Source organism: Melozone crissalis, unplaced genomic scaffold, assembly GCF_028551555.1.
Source record: "Melozone crissalis strain CALT ecotype California unplaced genomic scaffold, PUWL_Pcris_2 ptg000019l_1, whole genome shotgun sequence".
Lineage (NCBI taxonomy): Eukaryota > Metazoa > Chordata > Aves > Passeriformes > Passerellidae > Melozone > Melozone crissalis.
Window position 1 is genome coordinate 13,112,268 of NW_026535797.1, and position 18,626 is coordinate 13,130,893.

Genomic DNA, 18,626 nt, shown 5'->3' on the forward strand with positions numbered 1-18,626 from the left:
AATGTCCCTTCTGGCAGCACAGCATTGCCAGTGGAAGGGTGGGATGGAGGGGCATCTTCTACTGCCCCAGCCCCGTTTGCCCAGCGTCTCACCTCAGGTTGTCCCACATCCCTCTAAAATACACAGGGATACTCTGGTCCCACTGGAGAGACTCTGCCTGAGTCTCCTTGATGTGAAGCAGGCTTTCAACTTGCATTGCTTTGTACCTTTACTTCTTGTGCTGGCTGGGACCAGCACAAACCCTACACCCTGCAACCTTTTCTGCACACCAGCAGCTGGAGAAGGCAAGAACTGCAGCTCAGCCTTGCCCTTCATTATTTCTCCCTCTGGAAATGCAAGCCACCCACAACAACCACATTTTGGGGATGGCAAGTCCCGAATACAGTAGACATGGCACAGTACTCCTGGCTTGCAGGAATTGTGCAAAAAGCACTCTGACTTACTCAAACGTGACGTCCCAAATTCCCCACCAGCCGCGATCACAGGAAATCTTTGGGACCTGTCCCAGGGCTGCCTCATTGTGCTCCGAGCAGCAACAGCATGAATGAATCATGCTCCTCAACGTGACACCCAGCTCCCAGCAACGTATTCAGGACCAAAATATTTACGTTGCAAATGAGTAAGGATAGGACCAGATCCCCTCCCCAGCCTGGTGACATAAAAAGGCCAACCTGGTTTTGCAGTGAGCAAGTGGGTGGCAGAAGGATAGGAAAACAGGAGGCAGAGACCAGTCCCATGTCTTGCAGCCTGGATGTGCCCAGCAATGCTGAATCAGAGCCCTTCCCAGTTACAGCAAAACCCCAAAGTGGCAAGCACCGAGACTACAAGTCCTGTGGTCCCACGCTCCCTCCGGGTGACAAGCGAAGGAGCATGCTGGGACATGTAGTTTCCAGACAGCCAGCAGCAAAATGCCATCCCCCAGTAAACACATCTCAAATTAAAGTGATGCAAGGCCCCCAAACTCCTGGCAAGGGGCCAGCAGTGGCTTCCTGTTGGCAGGCACTTGGCCAATTCCCATGTGTTGCAGTAGCCCCCTTTCAAGAAGAAGCCAAGAGCCCACACCCCACAAATCCCCTCGTCGCTGACCTGCAACCTGCCCTTTCTGAAGAGACGTATCTGCATGGATTGCAGGATGCTCCCAGAGCTCTGGTGCAGCCCTGGCCCACAGGAGCTGTCAGCCCTGCTCCTGCCTTGCTGTTGAGCCCTTCCACGTTTGCTCCATGGCACTGCAATGCCAATCCCAGAGCAGGACCCTGCATCCAGTGCTGGTCACACATCAGCTACATAAAGCCCACCAATGCATCCCTCGAGGGGTCACATAAAGATGCCATTGAAGCAATTAGAGTCTTAGGCAGCAAAAAGCAACACACTGGTGTGGTGTTTTCAGGCAGAACAGCACAAGCAGGCAAAGCTCCACCGAATCACCATATCAGTAAGGCTGGGGACAGTCACCTCCCCCCCTACAGGATCCCAGATGGGCACACAGCTACCCTGGGAGTGCTGTCACCCTGTGCTCCAGCAAGAGCAGACCACACATCACATCCTGGGGAACGTGGCACCCCTCTCCTTGCCCGCTCACCCTCCCCACTGCGGAGGAAATTGTGCGCCCGGCTGATGTCAGGAGGCATCACTTCACACAAAGGCCAGGCTTCCTGGCAGGGAAGGGGTGGGGGAGTGGGGAGGAAGGGGAAGAGGAGCCTGGGGCAAAGGCAAACAGCATCTACAGCTCCTTGTGTGCGCAAAAGGGGCAGCAGCAGGGGACAACATGGCCCCTTCTACTTCAATTGCCCTTGCACTCGGGAAACAGAAGCAACATCATATTTCCTAGTGCCCTTCACAGGAGCCACAGCACGGCCCTGCCTGCACCCTGTGCAGCCCTTTAAGAATACACTGAAAAGAAGGGACTCAAGTTTATTTTAATTTGCTCCTGCAAATAAATCACTCCCATTTTCTACATGCCCGGCTGTGGCTGTTGCCAACCAGGGGACACAGCTCCCTGCTTAGCACCCAACCAGGAGAAAAAACAATTCTATGACAAGATCTAACATCCGCACCCTCAAAATCAGCACAAGTGTGAACCCCACCTGTCTCCTGCTTATGGGTGGCTAAATACTCATGGTACCCATTAATTGATAAATACAGAGAAAAATAACATATTAAGGACCAAAGGCAAGAGTAATCAGCAGCCCTCATTTCCCAAACTCCTCTCCCCATTATGCTCCCGAAAGCCAAGCATCTTTCAAAACATGGCCTATCATGGTACCCACATCATCAATATGACCTCCTGCTTCAGCATCTCCTTCTCTACCTCCTGCAGTCCCAGCTCACTCCCAGGCACTGAAAGAGGCTGGTGGCCAGCACCAGACTACGTTGCTTTTGTCTCCAACTCAGCCACTCTCTCAAGGACAGGAGCACTCTGGACCAGCTGCACAGGGACCAGTGAAGAAGGCTCGGCTGTAGGGGACCTGCAGGATATGGTCGATGTTGATTGAAAAGGGAAATCACTGATATTGCAGAGGGCAGCCAGGGAAGGTGGATTTTGGATGTGGGCACCGCCAGGGAATAACAAAGGAGCAAACCCTGCTGCTCTCCTTCATCGTGCTGACTTGTGCTCCTAGGAGAAGGCCTGTCATTGGTTTTTAATCTCACCCGATTACGGACCAGCCTTTGACATTATTGATCTCAGGCCCCTGAAGTATCATTTATCTTCTGGGTTTGACTCGGCCATCAGAGCTCGACAGCTCAGACCCCAGTCAGCTCCATCCTCCCAGGGAGCCAAGGGAACTGCTCTGCACAACTCCAGTCCTGCTGATTCACGTGTGCCATATTTGACACTCAGTTTCCATCCTCACATAAGGTGTCTTTCACTCTCTGCCTACCTGGCATGTCATCTTCTGACTCAAAAATCCAGCTCCTCAGGTCTCTGGCAGACCAGCACTGCCTCCTCAAGCTTGGCAGCCCAAGGTGCCTCTAGTGTGCCCTGCTTCCCCCTTTCAGTTTCATTATCCTCTTTCAAGGAGGATGTGGTGGAGACACAAATGTTATGGGATGTGTTGAGAACTGCACAGGGACTGGGGGAGCAGCGCCAGCAGTCAGGGTACAACCAGAGAAGCCATTTCTAGCTGTGACCCACTGCCATTTTCTAGAGCAGAAAGGATCAACAACGGTAGCTCCTCATTCCCTGGTGAGATTGTACCCACAGAAAAACCAGGTGGATATTGTGACTTTGTGGTGGCTTCCCCTTACCTGCCAGCCAGCACAGCTGCCACAGGGCCAGCTCATGACTTTTGCTTGACCTTCAAAACATCAATGTCTGCTCCGTCCACCAGACCCAGAAGAGATGGGCTGACGGGCTCCCTGTCCCCTGGATACCTCCATCCCCCACCAAACTGACAGACGCTCCCAGCCTCCACTGTTTGGGAAGCACAAGATTTTCCTCAAATGCCTTTGTCAACAGTTATTGGATGCAGCATGTACATGAAGGCTGTCTTTTCAGATGCCTCCTGTCTCTCTCTCCTGCAAAGCCAGGCCTTGGTTTTGGGAAGGAGGACTATTTCCTGAGAAGGCTCCAGTGGGCAGTTTTAATGCAGAGAGAGGAAGGTTTAGTTTTTGTTCTTCACCTTGTTATCATTTATCATATTGCTGAAAAGCACTTTGGTAAATGGAGATTAATACCATGTGCATTCCTAGATTGTAGCAGGAACCAGCCCTGGGGAGGACCAGGGGAGGAGTACCTGGATGGGGGCAGCTAGCAGGGTCCATGCAAGGTACCATCATCAGCAAAGAAAGCTCCAGTCCCCAGGATTGCTTCCCCACACTGCCATGGACTTCCCGACTCCTAGCAGGTCTCCCCACCTCTGCTTACCTCTAAACTAGGGTAATACCCTGACTTCCCCATCCAGACTTTAGATTGTTGCAGAGAATAAAATGATCTTTATCTCCCCTGTTCTAAGTAGAAAGCTACAAATTCCTTAGCTGGAGGACAGGCCTTGGCTTTACCTGCTGGGCTTACATGCTCAGGAATTGTGTTTGGAAACGGGTGGTCTTCACACCAGGCACTATTTCCAGTTCCCTGCCCAGATGCCCTGTTGTGCAGGATGCCAGCAGGCAGGGGCAGGGAAATAGCCCCCAGATGTGCTCTCATTCCCTTGATGGGGGCAGGCTCTGTCCCCACCCCCTGCAATCAAACTACCTCTGACCAAAACAGAGCTCGAAGGCCTCAGCCACCCAGTAACAACAGTGCAGCTGTGGCAGGAGAGCTGCAGTAATTCCCTCCTGGATCTGGCCACCCCCATCACTAAGGGCTAGCACAATACCAGAGGGAAGGGGGAGCGCAGCACCCGCCCCCGCACTGTCCCCAAAGGGTCTGCGAGGGGGACAGAGACCTCGCAGCACATTTATTCCGCTCCATCCATTTGAGAGGCACGCTTCAAGGGGCTTTTTCCCGTCAGAGGCGAGTGCACCAGGACAGGAAAAGAACAAAGGGAGGCACCGGCACCCCCAGCCCTTTGTCTGAGCGCAGAGGAGTTCACCTGCAGGGAAAACCTGCTCCCACCGCAGAGGCGGCAGCTCCACATGGATTCAGAGGGGGAGAGGGATGCGGCCCCCCCCTTGCAGAAAGGGGATAATGAGCAGAAGGACGCAATCACATTACCCTCTCTCTCCCCTTGCACAAGCCCATTACAGTGCACGCCAACCCCCCCGAGTTACCAACAACCCAACAACCGCAACCAGCAATAAAAACCATTGCCACAGAAATATCAACCCACCCCCCAGCGTGATCGATCTGTGTCTGCGTGTGGCCCAGCACCAAACCCTGGAGCTCGGCTCCACCGACCAGGATTGACTGGGAGGGAAGGGGGTGGGAGACTAGTTTCCAGGGGATGGGGTTTTAAAGCCACACAATAACTGGCTCAAATGAGGGTTTAGATTAAGCTGTCGTATGGCAAGGGAAAACACTGCCTCCATTAGGACATGCGGGATTTTCTTTCCCTTTCTCCAAAGCTACAGCTCTAGGATGAAGCTTCCAGGTTGCCCAGGCAGGGAGAGGAGAACTGGGTGATGCTGAGCAAATGGGGGATCCTGAACAGGGAGAGATGGGTAGAGGGAAGAAAAGGCAGATCAGCCCAGATCATATAGTCAGCTGCTCTGACAATGTTTACTCATATTTCAGAGAGACACAGCCATCCGGAACATCACTCCCTGCCAACTGCCTCATCTGGAGCCATCCACAGCTCGGCTCTTCCCAGCCCACTCCAGAGACAGCCCCCCCATCAAAGCATCCACACAGCAAGAAACTGAAAAAGGAAAGGTAGGGGGAAGAGAAGAAACAGAGAAATTAAATTAATTCGTGTTTTGGGGTTTTTTTAACAGTTCTGGTACATCATCTCAGCAAACAGATGACTTGGAGTGCAACAGCACCGCTGCAGAGTGCAGGGCACTGCGCTGAGCTGGGAACTTCTGCTCATGTTACCATCACAAGAGAATCACAAGACAGAAGAGGGACAACCATGATGTCCTGGTGAGAACAGGCTGAAGCTGTCCTTATCAGAAAGGATCCAGGACTGAGAACCTCTTCCCTGAGTTCATCTGGGGGACATATGTAAAAACTTTTGCGTGCATCCAGAGTCTCATGCCTGTGAATAACCACCCCTCCCTCCATATTAGGGACCAGACATCTCCTCCTCCCATTCCCAAGTGTGCTGGATTTGGCTCTCCCAGGAAAAGGAGGGGTAGCTGCCTCTGTCCTTCCGTGGAGGAAAGGGAAGGGCAGGACATCCCTGGTCCTGCAAATTTCACATCTCCCCACCAGTCCCCCAGCATCTTCCTCACCCTCTCTTCCAGCAAACAGAGGTTCATTGCAGAAAACTGGCTATCACTGCAAGCAAGCTCAGCAGCTCCGAGTCCTCTGTGCCACCCCCCTTACTTCAACCCAACCAGCATCTCCTCAGCCTACAGGCTGCTGATAAATGCAAGAAGTTGACAAAGTCACCAGAACCTAGCCCAGATCCATAGCATATTATTTTTTTTTAAAGCAAAAAAGCCAGGCCAGACCAGATTCTGCCCTAAAGCTTTTGTGGCAAAGCAAAATCCTGCTCCAAGTGTTTATTTATAAATCCGTACATACATGTACATTTGAATTCTGACAGAATTAATTCTGGCATCCAGCTAATTCAAAGCATTCCTCCCCCATCACACTACTGTTGCAGGCCAGCCCTGCACAGAAGCTGATTATAAAATGCTGCACTAGCCAGGCATTTCTGCAAAGGCTTGTGCTATTGAGCATTCAGTCTTTCCTTGCTTGGCTATTTCATTGTTTCGGTGTCGATCCCTCCTCTCTTGCCCTGTGTTTCCTGGTTACTTTTGTCCCTGCTCTGGAAGCACTGCTGCTCTCAGCCCCATTTCAGTGTCAGATTGAAAAAAACCCCAAAACAATTACATTAAATTAAAGAGAAGAAAAGAAGAAATTATGCCCATGTACCAAGATTTCCAGTAAACAGACAGGTAATGAGCACAAAATAGGCCAATATGCTGCAAGCAAGCTGCAGACAGATATGGGGACAGAAAGCCTGCTGCCCGCCTCCCAAGTACAGCTAAGAAATCCCTGTGTGGTCACACGCTGTCCTCTGGAGCAGAGAGGAGAGAGGTCAGGGCAGCCAGCACTGTAAGAGCCTCTTTATTCTTGGGCAGTTGCACGAATCTGATCACTTGTGCCCTTTGTGAGACATGGAAATCTGCCTTCTCCTCCCACCCCCTCTTCTGCTCCTCCCGCTCAGATGGGGACAGAGGCAACTCCTTGGCTCCAGAGGCAAAGACCAAAGCAGCAGAGAGGCTGTGGATGCCCCTCTGGCAGGACCAGGCCCGGATCAGCACACAGGAGACCTTGAGAACAGCGCTTTGCTGGAGCAAGGGGAGGGGAGAAGAAGGGAAGGACAGCCCTGGGGCTTGCACATTCCTTGAAGGGCTCACCCAGACTCCCTCGTGTGAGGCACGAGGCCGAGGGGTGGAGACAAGTCCAGGGTGTCCCAATGCAGTTCATGCCTCTCCTACTTCTCCCTCTCCATCGTGCTCATGGGCTTGAGGAGAATGGCACGCTGATCACCTCCATGCCAGCAGACACATGATGCTCACATAAGTATCACACGATAGATTTACATTAAACAAGTGTCTGGGCTAAGTTCATTATACCCTCACCATCAGACAAAGCTGGGCTTAGACCTCCTAGTTCAGAGACCAGACCACAACACCTCTGTCTCAGGGGCTCATTCAAAGTCACTGCTGAGGGAGGGCTTCAGGGTGGAAAGCTCTAGGTAGGCCAGGGCAGTCTGGTGAGCAGGGCTGTAAGCCTGGGCTACATATTGTTGCTACTCCTTGCAAAGCAGCTCGAGGTCCTCAGGTGAACCTTTCCTTATCTCTCCTCTTTCCACCTCACTCTCCAAGCTCCCATCCACACTGCATTGTCCCCTATGGGAAGAGAGCATTCTCCACAGCAGCCCCTGTCCTACCCCTTTACCAAGGCTGTCCCCTCCACACAAGTCTCCTCCCTGCCACCCAAGCCACCAGGCTGCCTCCCAGCATCCTCCATCTCTGCTGTCATTCTCGGATTGACTCTACACAAAAGACTTGCAGCTGCAGGTCTGGAGCAACAAACCGCTGGCAACCTGACGGGCTAAGGGCACAGAAAATGTTCAAGCTTAGCAGGAAAGCAGCGGGGAAAAGCCCTTAATCCAAACCCTGCGGAGGCAGGAGACTGCTCCAGTTCAGCCAGAGATCTGGGACTGCCAGATACCCACTGCTGCTTGGCCAGCAAACCCAGAGGGGTTTGCAACAGAATGGCTCAGCGCCCCCAGACCACTCTAGGGCAGCTCAGGCTGCTACAGCTTGAACTGAAATCTACTGCCCCTGACAACACGGAGCAGCAAAGCCTGACAGATCCATGTGGTGAGTGGCACGGAGCTCGGGAGCCAGGCTAGGTGGGTGCTGGGATTTCTGCCACCGCCCAAGGCCCAAGAAGTCAGTGCTCATCATGGCAGCGTGACCAACTGACAGCATCCCAGGGCACAATGATCAGCCACATTTAGGAGCATGTTCCTGGCAGGAATCAGGGCATAAGCAAAGCCAGGGAAGGAAAGAACTGGGTTAGGCTGACCTAACCCTTGGGCTAGACTGGCAGTTCAGCTCTGGGGTGCTGGTGGAGGTTCAGATGGCAGGCACAGGGAGAAGGTGCCCATCTCCTGCTTCATAGGACCTGCTGCAAAAGTTGTCTGGGGACTGGGAATGCTCAAAGAGTGCCACAGCAAATGCCTGCCAGGCACCAGCCACACCACCTACAGCCACGAGAGCTAAATTAGCACTCAAGCACTCAGGCACTTGTACTCACAATGCCTGCAGTGAGCTGCGTGCCGTGCTCCTCATAAACAAGTCATCTGGAAAATAAGTAAGCCTGTAAAAATCCAGTCCATCACAAGTTACCAAACCTGTTTCAGAGTAAAACAACCTAGAGCAGCTCATGCCAGAAGCCTAGCAGTGAAGCTGATATCGAGCTTCCCCACCAGTAGGACTCCCTTGGACCCAGCAAAACATCCTGGCACTGATAGCAGCATGGGGATGCCATGTAGGACTTTGTGGTGGCCAAAGCTGGCAAAGTATCAGAGTTTTTGGTACAGACTTGAGATCCATCTCTTCCTGTGCTCCTACCAAGCACTCAGCTTTCCTCCTTCTCATAATTTAGAAAGCACGAGTTGGCCTTATGTGGAGTGCTGCCAAAGAAGAAAGCCCAAACCCACTGAACTGCAGATGGAGCCAGCAGCCTGGTCCCTGTCCCCCTGGATTTGCTGAACATGCACAGCTCCATGGACAGTGCTGGATGCTGCTCCTACACACCTCCAGGAGGATCCCCAATGTTTTCCTCCAGGTCTCAGCACCACAATGCATTTTCTCCCACTTAATGTTCAAAGCCACCAGATATCTTCAGAATATGAAGGGATTTCTAGGAAGCTAGGACAGGGAGAAACTGATCTCCTTCCCCCAAAACAAAACAGAAGCAGAGCCTCTCTACCCAAGACATTTCCACTGGTGGCACCTCTAGCTGAGGACAGGCAGCTGGGAAACCTCTGAGCAAGCTCAGATGTACCTGGCCTCAACCAACCATGTCCCCCACAAAGACAGGGCAACCATAGTAATACCCCACAAGTGAGTCTCTTTCTCTGACTGCTGACTTCTTACCCATACTCCAATCCCAGCAACGTATTTTCCCCCTTTTTGGATGGAGAAAAAATAAAAAGCAACACATCAACCTCGCACTGAAGCAACTTTCTTTTCCAGCCTTAGAAGCAGGCTCCCCCATGCAGGCAGGAGGCACATGGCTAGGGCAGCAAAGGCAAAGATGGAAGAAAAACTGTTTCATTTTGAGACCTTGAAACAAACAAAATGAGAAGAAGCAAAAAAAAAAGGAAAAAAAAAGAAAAAAAGAAAAGAGGGTGCCTTGTTGGCTTTTCTTTCCCCCCCTCTCCTCTTTAAGCACTACAAAAACAGGAAACAAAGGAGAAAACATCTCACGGGGGGAAGGGGAGGTAAGCGCTTTATACGCCCACGAAAGAAAGATTAACCACATATTTTATTTACTGTTTGTATTACAGTTGCACCGTGGAGTTCAACTAATTCCGAGCCAGGGCTCTGCGGGTTTGTGCAGCACCTAATGCTGAGCGGGGTCCTTCCCCCAAACCCACCAGGCGCATGTTCTGCTTCAGGCAAACCCTGCACGGACACCCCCTTTCCTCTGGCAGACACCCACCTCCAGCCTCCTTCACCCAGCCAAAGCACTCCTGCCCCACCTGCCAGCTCAGCTGACAAAGTGCTGGTGCTTTTGAGCCCCCTTTCCCCTTCAAACCAGTCTGTAACCAGGGGTAAGGTGCCCTTTGAGGCAGGTTGGCAACACAGCCAGAGGAACAAATGCTTAAAAAGCAGAGTTTATGGGGAGCATGTTTGCAGGCTCCAGTCCCTCCTCCGGACCACGGGGGACATCCCCTCCACAGCAAGTTGGCGTTGTAACCCCCACACTTGCGAGTCCCTCGCACCCAAGGTCAGGGCTCCGATCCTCCAACTTTGACTCATTTCTCAATTAACGGCTCTCTGAGCACAAGCCACACATGGAACAAACCTCTCACAATGGGGCCTCCCCCGGACCTCCCAAGCCCAGCGTTACTCATCTGCCCCCCAGTCCCAGTCCATCTTTTCTCGGGATGCTCCGAGTGCGGCTCACCGCCGCTGCAGGGTGAGCAAGCAGCCAGGAATCCCGGGCCCGGCTCCCGCAGGCGGGAAGCCGTCACCAGCTGAGCTCATGCACCCTAATTCGGGAGCCAACGAGGCGAGGCCACCTTCCTTGCTGGCTGGCAACCGGCAGCTTTCAGCTGGAGACCCAGCCACAGCCATGGAGCAAGGGCTGGCAACCTGCTGGGTGCTTTTCCCAGGGGCTTATCCCTACTCCAGGCACTTCATGGAAGAAGTGATTCAACTATAGGGAGGATCCTTTGGGCACACTGTCCCCCAGCTTGGTGCTGTCCTTCAGTGACCCAGACTCCGTGCACCCAACTGAGCCACGCGCCCAGCGGGAAGAGACAAGCTTATCATCACAGAGAAAGGAAATTAAGATAACGTGGCGATGGAGGTACCGAGGGATTTGGCCAAGGTCACAAAACAATTCCATGGCTCTACGATACAACCGTCTAACACTTTTGGTGTCTGGCCACATATCCTAAAATTTCAAGCCGGGGCCAAAATCCAGCCTAGGCAGTGGCAGATTTCTGCCAGGTCATTAGCAGCGTGCATCCGCAAGAAGCGGCGAACATCCAGCCATAACAACGGCAGCAACAACAAAAAAAACATGCAAGAGCGGGAATAAATGAGATCAAAGTGTCCTGGAAAAGGACCTGGAAAAATAGTTTCGGTCCCTGGCTAAGGCTCCTGGGAGATGCACATGAGAACCCCATCCCAGCCCTGCACAGCCCTCCCGAGGTGGCTCCCCACCCTGGCAGAGGGAAACCAAAATGACTCCCTATAAATAGAAGCAGAAAAGCGCTTCTCCAAAAGACTGACTGGGTCTTTCCCCTTCCAGCGTGTGTGGTGGAGCTGCTGGCACCTCCGTGGAGGTCCCTGGTTTTCCCCCAGAAAACCTGGAGAGGAAAATAACCTTCCTGTGAGCTCAGGCTGGCTCCTCTCTACACAGAGCTGCACCCCCCCGCCCCACTCCCAGGCCTGGCCATCCAATTGGAAAGTAATTATACTGCAATTTTTATTTATGACTTCTTCGGGTTTTTTTATTGCTAAATGGTGACTCATTTTGGCAACATTAAAATACACAGGAAATCATCCCCATTTTACAGTAATCACCATTCAATTCATTGTTAAATATTTATTCGGCAGACAAGCGCCAAGCCTCTTTCGAAAGGTCGGAGGGGGAGTGGAGGGGCAACCCTGAAAAGGGGGAAGGTGGTAGAAGGGTCAGGGCAGGGCTGGCCGCAGGGCTGGTAAATGCCCGCCAGAACTGGAGGGTGGGGAGCCAGGGGTGAAAGCTCCTGCCAGATGGCCTGGCCAAGAGCAAAATACAGACCCGCTTTCCCTCGAATCCAGCACAACAGACCAAGCTGCTCTAGGGAGAGAGGCAGCCCTGTGCCCCCTAATAAAAAATCACATTATTTGGCCAAATCCCAAGACTGTATCCCCACCAGTGAGACGTCATGGGTCTCTGACACGTCACGGGTCTCTGACACGAAGCTCTTCCATTGCCGGGGGGAAGAGGATGGCGGCCACCGGCCCCAGTGGGAGGCAGTGGGAAGAGCAGGCAGTTTGACATTCACAGGCCTTACAATGGACAGGGTCTGCTCCTGCAGCCGCTTTGTCCTCCCAGGAAGCCCAATTTTGGGGTGACTCGACCTCAGCTGCAGGCAGCTCTTCTGCCTTCCCCCAAACAGCTGCATAGCCCAGCACAAACCTGGCAGATGGCCCCTCCAAATGCCCCTGGCCCAAGACTGCAACCCTGCCCTGCAGAGTGCACACCCAATGGGCTGTAGGACCCACAGCTCAACAGCTACAAAGGCCCCACAGCACAGACACCTTCCCCGGGGAGCCCCCCTGGCACCCCACGGGCTCCGTCACTGCTTGGCTGGGAGGCCACCCAACATGTCTGCCACAGGGGGACCCCGGGCGGAAGGAGGAGCAGTGCCAGGATGGATTTTATGTAGGTCCTACACAAACACAGGGGAACAGACATGGCAGGGAAGAGGGTGGCTGGGCGGTCCCCAGGCTGGGCAAACCCGAGCGTCCAGGATGGTTGGACTCACCCGGATCTCATTGCGGCGGATCTCCACGTCGCAGACCGAGTGTCCCTGGTGGGCCCCGCTGTAGTAGCAGCAGAACTGGCAGACGGCCACCTGCTCGGCCTCGCAGTGGTACAGGCGGTAGGCGTTGTGCTGGGGGCAGCTCCAGGCCCTCACGTCCTCCGCCTCCACCAGGAGATGCCCCCGGGCCGTGGAGGGCTGCTGCAGGTGGGTCTGGACGTGGGACTGGCAGCACGGAGCCTCGCACCTCAAACAGATCTTCTGGGCCGGCAGCGGCGGGCCCCGGCGGCAGAAGACGCAGTGCAGGACCGAGGGGGGCTTCTCCAGGTTGAGGGAGTTGAACTTCTCCACGATGTTGGTGAGCTTCAGGTTCTTCTCCAGGTTGGGCTTCTGGTTGTAGGCCTGGTTGCACTCCGGGCACCGCACCAAGCCCGACTCCTTGGCCCACGCCTCCCCGATGCAGCCCCGGCAGAAGTTGTGCTTGCAGGGCAGCTGGACCGGCTCCACAAAGACATGCAGGCAAATGGGGCAGATGAGCTCCTCTTCGAAGCAGTTCTTCCAATTCTCGGCCATCTCTGCCGGCAGCTCTGTCGACGCTTCCCCCCAGCCGCTTCGGTCGCTCAGTGCGGTCTAGGGGCGGACGCCGGGGTCTGTCCTCCCTGAAAGGGGAAGGCTGAGGGTGAACGGACAGGCTCCCCCCTCCCCGCACCACACGCCATAAATAATAAACCGCAGCAGATTTTAAAATCGGGGATAAAATAAGCTACAGAGCAGCACTCTAGGAATATCCGGCAAGAAAACGCAACGTCCCCATCGCTTCGTTAAAAAACCAACACAAATGGTCAAAAAAACCCCAACACGATCCTGTCGGACTTACAGCCCGAAGTCCTAACCACCCCTAAAAGCCATTTGCTCCTTTTTACCCCAGAAGGTGAACTGAAACTTACCAAAGGTTGAAAAAAATCCATACAAAATCCAGCAGCAGAGTCCAAGTTCCATATAAAGCTCCTAAATTTAGCGCTCCGGATCAGATTTTTCTTTTCTTAGGTTTGCAACTGACATTCAATATTTTAAAGGGACTTTTGTCCCCCACCAAACCTGGGCAACAGCTGAGGGCAGCGACTCGCTCGGGCTTTTTTTTTCCCTTCCCTGTATTTCTCCTCCCTCTCCCCCTGATGGGAGTTGGGAATCAGAGTCTTTTAAAGGAAACAGATCAAAGGGTTAAGATCCAAAACGGGAAAAGGAGGAAGATTAAAAAAATAATAATAATAGCGACGATGACGATGGCGGAAAAACGAATTCTCTCTGCGGCCCCCGAGATTTGCTTCTAAATCGGAGGAGCAGCAGGGGAAAAAAGGAAGAGGGGAAAAAAGACAAGACAGGAAAAAAAAAAAAAAAAAAAAAGGAAAAAAAGAGAAAAAAAAAGCTCTCTCGCCTGCTTCGAGATTGCGAGGTCTTGAATGGGAGAGCTCGGTCATTCAGAGCAAACGCCAGCCCAGCACAGCCCGCCCAGCTCCTCCAACGCTCCCGGAGAGGGATGGGAGAGGGGACGGGCTTTGCCACGGGGGGTTCTGAGCCCCGCGGACCCCAAATCAACCTGCTCTCACTTCCCACCAGGGCTGGGGAGAAAAAGGCGCCCGGAGGGTCCGTCCTAGCCCGCTCTCATGGCCGGCCCGGGGGTCGCAAGCCCCCGACGGTAACAATGCTTCGGGGCGCACGGACGGCGCCCGAGCCGGCGGCGGAGCGCTGCCTTCCCCGGCGCGGCCCCGCCGGGAAGGGGCGAGGCGGCGGCGGGCAGCCGGGAGGAGCCGGCCGGAGCGAGCGGTTCCGGGAGAGCCGAGTCAGCTCTCAGCCATCTTGAGCTGCCCGGCTAAGAACGGAGACCGGGAGCGCGTTAAAAATAAAATTAAAAAATAAATAAATTTAAAAAAAAAAAAAAAAAGAAGAAGAAAAAAGGGTCTTTAAAAAAAGAAATTATAAATAAAGTCACCAGAACAACCCCGCTCCCGGGAGCCACCTCCTCCGCCTGCCCAGCGAGGCTCTGCGGAGGGGCTGCGGGGCCAGGCGAGCCCGAGCCGAGCCGTCCCGTCCCGGCGGGGCCGCTCAGCACAGCCCCCCGCGCCCGCCCCCGCCGCCTCCTCCAGCCATCTTGGGGTCGCCCTGGGCGCCGGAGCCCCACGCCCCGGCTTCCTCCCGCCGCCCCCGGGGAGGCGGCCGCGGCCGGGGAGGGGGGGGAGGAACGCGGAGCGAGGCGGGTGGGGGCGCGGAGCCCCGCAGCGGGAAGGGGAAGGGGGGGCGGCGCCTCGGGCTCAGCCCCGGCGCGGGGGGCCGGGGCGGCGGCGGGGGGCGGGCGGGGCGGCCATGGGGGCGGCGGCCGCGCGGATCGATCAACCGGGGAAAGGGGTGCGGACGGACGGGCGCGCGCCCCGCCCCGCTCGGAAGCCGGCCGGGGTGGGGGGCGGAGCGGAGGCGCCGGTGCCGGTGGGTCTCGCCGGGCGCTGCCGCCGCCGCCGCCTCGGAGCTGCCGCTGTGCTGCGGCGGGAGCAGCCCCGCCCCGGCCGCGGGACCGCCCCGCGCGTCACCGGGCACCGCCCCCGCCCCGCCCCGCGGCCCCGCCGCCGTAAAGGGGACACGGCCCGCGGTGGGGCCCGGCGCCGACCGCCGCCAATCTCCGCCGGTCTCCGCCGCTGCCTTCGAGGAGGCCGCGCTCGGCATGTCCCGTCTGGCCACTGCATCGGCCGTAGGGCCCCCCTGCCCGGCCACCGGCGTCCCTGCGCGGTCCCCGCTGCTCAGGGTGCCAGTCCGTAAAAAGGCAGATTGCCCTGGAACCATTGCACATCTGGGTCACAGCTGGTGCTGGGCACCGTCCTCATCGCCGTGTACAACTTCCTCGCGGCGGGAACAGGAGGGGCAGGCACTGGTATCTTCTCTCTGGCAACCAGGGACGGGACCCGAGGAAATGGCCTGAAGTTGTGTTAGGGGAGGTTGAGGTTGGGGTTGGATATTAGAAAAAGGTTCTGGTTGGGCACTGGAACAGGCTCCCCAAAGAAGTGGCCATACCACCAAGCCTGCCTGAGTTCAAGAAGCGTTTGGAAAACACACTCAGGCACACTGAGGATGTTTAATTCTTGAAGATGTCTTGTGTGGGCCAAGAGTTGGATTCGATGATCCTTGTGTGTCCCATACAACTCAATATTCTGGGATAAGTGCCCTCAAGAGCCTCCTATGTCCTCTTGGCTGGCTTCTAGATGGGCTGTTACTTTGCATTTAGATGCATTTCCTCCCTGTGCAGAGCCACAGCCGTTTGTCCCCTGGGGTCTTTCCCAAACCAGAACCCCCAGCACCTTCTGCCAGAGCTTGGGGCACAGAGGTGTCTGTGTTAACAGCTCTCCCACCAAATGTTTCCGCAGCTGTTTTGCGGGATGCTGTATATCTAACCCCTGCCATATGTGCCAAGCTGCTGGGAATAAAGCATGTTGCTGGTGGAAATCCATTTCGCACTGGTAAGAGCGTCAATGGCTCAAAAACAAAGTATTTACATCAAAAAATGCTCGGGGTCCACAGTCAGGTTTGTGGTGGAGTGACAAGAGGGCAAAGGCTCAGTCAGCAGCTTTGGGATCCAGCCCAGACCTGACCCTTGGGTGACGCTCTCTGATGGCAATTTGCCTCTGGGAGTGATTTAGCAGGAATTCCCCATCTGCAGCCTCAAACGTCTGAAGACACCACTCAGCAGTGTCTGCTATAGCACCCTATATCCCAGTGCCTTGGACCACCCAGGGCAGCCTGCTGGAGGGATGAACATTCCACACCACTCCCAGTGTGGGGATTATCCAGGTCTTTCCACACTGTGTTTTACAGGAACCCCCTGTGCGTAGACAGGCCCTGCCTAGAGACACTGATAAGGAGACAGTGATGGCTTCTGCTGGGGCTCACCCCGTGTCACTCCTCGGCCGCCCCCCTCCATCCCTGCCCTCCTGCGGCTCAAGTGAAAAGGGAGCAGTTTGCCTTGCAATTCCTGTGCCAGGCCTCGGAGCCCATGGGCTGTACCTCTCCTGCAGGGTTTTACAGCCAGCCGGCAGCCAGGGCTGGTGGGAGCTGGGCAGGGCAGCATGAGATGTGTCAGAACCGCAGGCGACTGGCAGAGGCCGTGCGGAGGCAAACCTCTCCTCAAAAAGTCAGCGCAAAACTATTCATGACTCTCACTTCTCTATAAACACACACTGTACCAGACAGCCTCCAGTGACAGCCACCATCCCCACCCCAGCCAGCACAGGGGCTTCTCAGGCCCCCTGTACTCCCACTGTGGCTGTGCTGGGAAAGCTGGTTGGTATTTACCAGTACTTAAAAGAGGAAGGTGGATGGGATGGGGCTTAGCCAAGCTGAAAGATCCACCCTACTCCTGGCTGGGAATCTCTCTGCCCTGGGACTGGCACTGGCACTCTGTCATCATACCCACATCTGGATGATGCCATCTCCCTGCCCATGCCAGAGAAACTCCCTTGGCAAGGGAAGCCCCAAAGCCAGGCTGGGCATTGCAGCCCTTCCGCAACCAGCGGCAGCTGCCTGGAGGAAGGCAGTAGACAGGGCCACCTCTGCCTACACAGCTCCCAAACCTCTTCCTGACAATGCTGGCTGGCTGATGAACACCAGCAGGGGCAAGCAGCAGAAAGCCTGCCCATGCTTCAGTCTCCCCTCCACCAGGATCTTGGTGTGGGTCCCAGACCACGCCAAGGGGCCACAGAGGTGGTTTGTAGCTGAGTGCTGGTGTTCATCCCTCATGCTCCCCCAAGCCTCAGTTTTCCCAGCCACTGCCAGGCCATCATTCCCCTTTCCTGAAGGGAGACCATCATCTCCCTTCAGCAGCCCTTAGTCCTGCTCTGGAAAGACCACTTCCTGCCCTGTCTCCCCAGTAACGTGTCAGCATCTCTGCTGAGCCCTCAGTGAGCACTGGCTGGGCTGCAGGTACCCCCTGCAGAGCCACAATGCTCAGGCACTTGTCACTGGTGTCTGGCATTGAGGTGGCCTGGGATGTCCCTGGGAGCAGGGATGATGTCCCTGGGAGCAGGGATGAACTGGCTGCTCTGTAGAGCCAAGGTACCAAACTCATTTTGGTGTTTGGGGCTTGGGACCCTGCTGAGCTGATGGTAGAAGGAGGGTGTTTGCAGAGATTTACAGAGAGGTTGGCTGTTAATGTGACACCATCCCTGTCTGCCACCACCCTCTCTTGGGAACACTCCTGAAGGCTCTGGCACCCAGCCCTGCACCTTCCCCAGAAGCCCTGAGCCCTCTGGAAGTGATACAAAGTGCTGTGTTTCTTGGGTCATTTATAACTCAATTAACCCATCAGAGAAAAAACACCACTCCCCTTCTGTCCCCTTCTATGTCAGGCTGTTGAGGTGGCTCCGTGTGATGGAGAAATCTCCCTCCACCTCATCCAAGTGATTAACACACTGAAGTTTTTCACTGAAGTTTAAGTTTTAAGCTGCGTTTAAGGATGTAAGGAACTTGCAGGGTGGCAACAGTCTGGTTTCCAACACTAAATATGTCTGCTGTCGCCATCCTCTGTTCCTGTTTGGGGTGGAGGAGGAGGGAAACAGCCCCATGGAAGAGGAACAATGCAGAGGTCCCCATGTCACCTGCTGGCCCAGCCCAGGACACACCACCAACATGCACCACTTGTGCCCAGCCATGCCATGGAGTCACACCTGTCCCTCACACACTGTCACCTGCCTGCTGTGGCATCCTCCCAGCCCAAAGCCTTTTGGGAGAAGATGCACGTGTGTGTATGCAGTGTGTCTGCAGGGGAAACCTTCTGTCTCTGACATTAATAAAAAGGGACCAGAAGCAGGGTGTGCAGCCTGGTCCCCACAGCACACAAAGCAGGTTCCAAGTCCCACAGGCACTGGGATCCAGTGACACCCACATGTGACACTGGAAGCTGGGAGCAGGTCTGGAATGGTGTGCTGGGTGCGGGGATGGTGATGCCCTTGTTGGCCCCATGGGAGAGCCTTACCCTTGTGCAATGGGTGTGCAACTGGGGCTCCTCTTGGGGCAAAAATTCTGGGCTTTCTCCCTTCCTCCCTGAGCCTAAAGCATGGGCCAAAGTGGGTATTGAGGGCTGGCCAAGGGGAACTGCCTGTCAGGGTGTTGGAGGGGAGCTCTGCTTTGGTTCAAGCAAATCTGGGGTGTAACAGCCCAGCCCAGGCCAAATCCAGGGGTGCACAGCTGTGGAGCAGGGATGATGCTCCAGGGCTCACCCCCTTGGCTGAGCTCGGGGTGCTGCTGGTGCTG

At 55.1% G+C, this 18,626-nt stretch overlaps 1 protein-coding gene across 1 annotated transcript in view; it reads right to left on the minus strand.

The window, feature by feature from the left end:
- TRIM8 (tripartite motif containing 8) overlaps positions 1–13,702 on the minus strand; it is a 29,552-nt gene extending 15,850 nt beyond the window's left edge. The window contains exons 1-2 of the mRNA XM_054276907.1: positions 13,283–13,702; positions 12,339–12,994 (exon numbers count right to left, since the gene is read on the minus strand). Of these exons, the coding sequence (XP_054132882.1) occupies positions 12,339–12,908 (570 nt within the window). The 5' untranslated portion in view covers positions 12,909–12,994; positions 13,283–13,702. The remainder of the gene's footprint in view (positions 1–12,338; positions 12,995–13,282) is intronic.
- Positions 13,703–18,626: the final 4,924 nt, after the last annotated feature.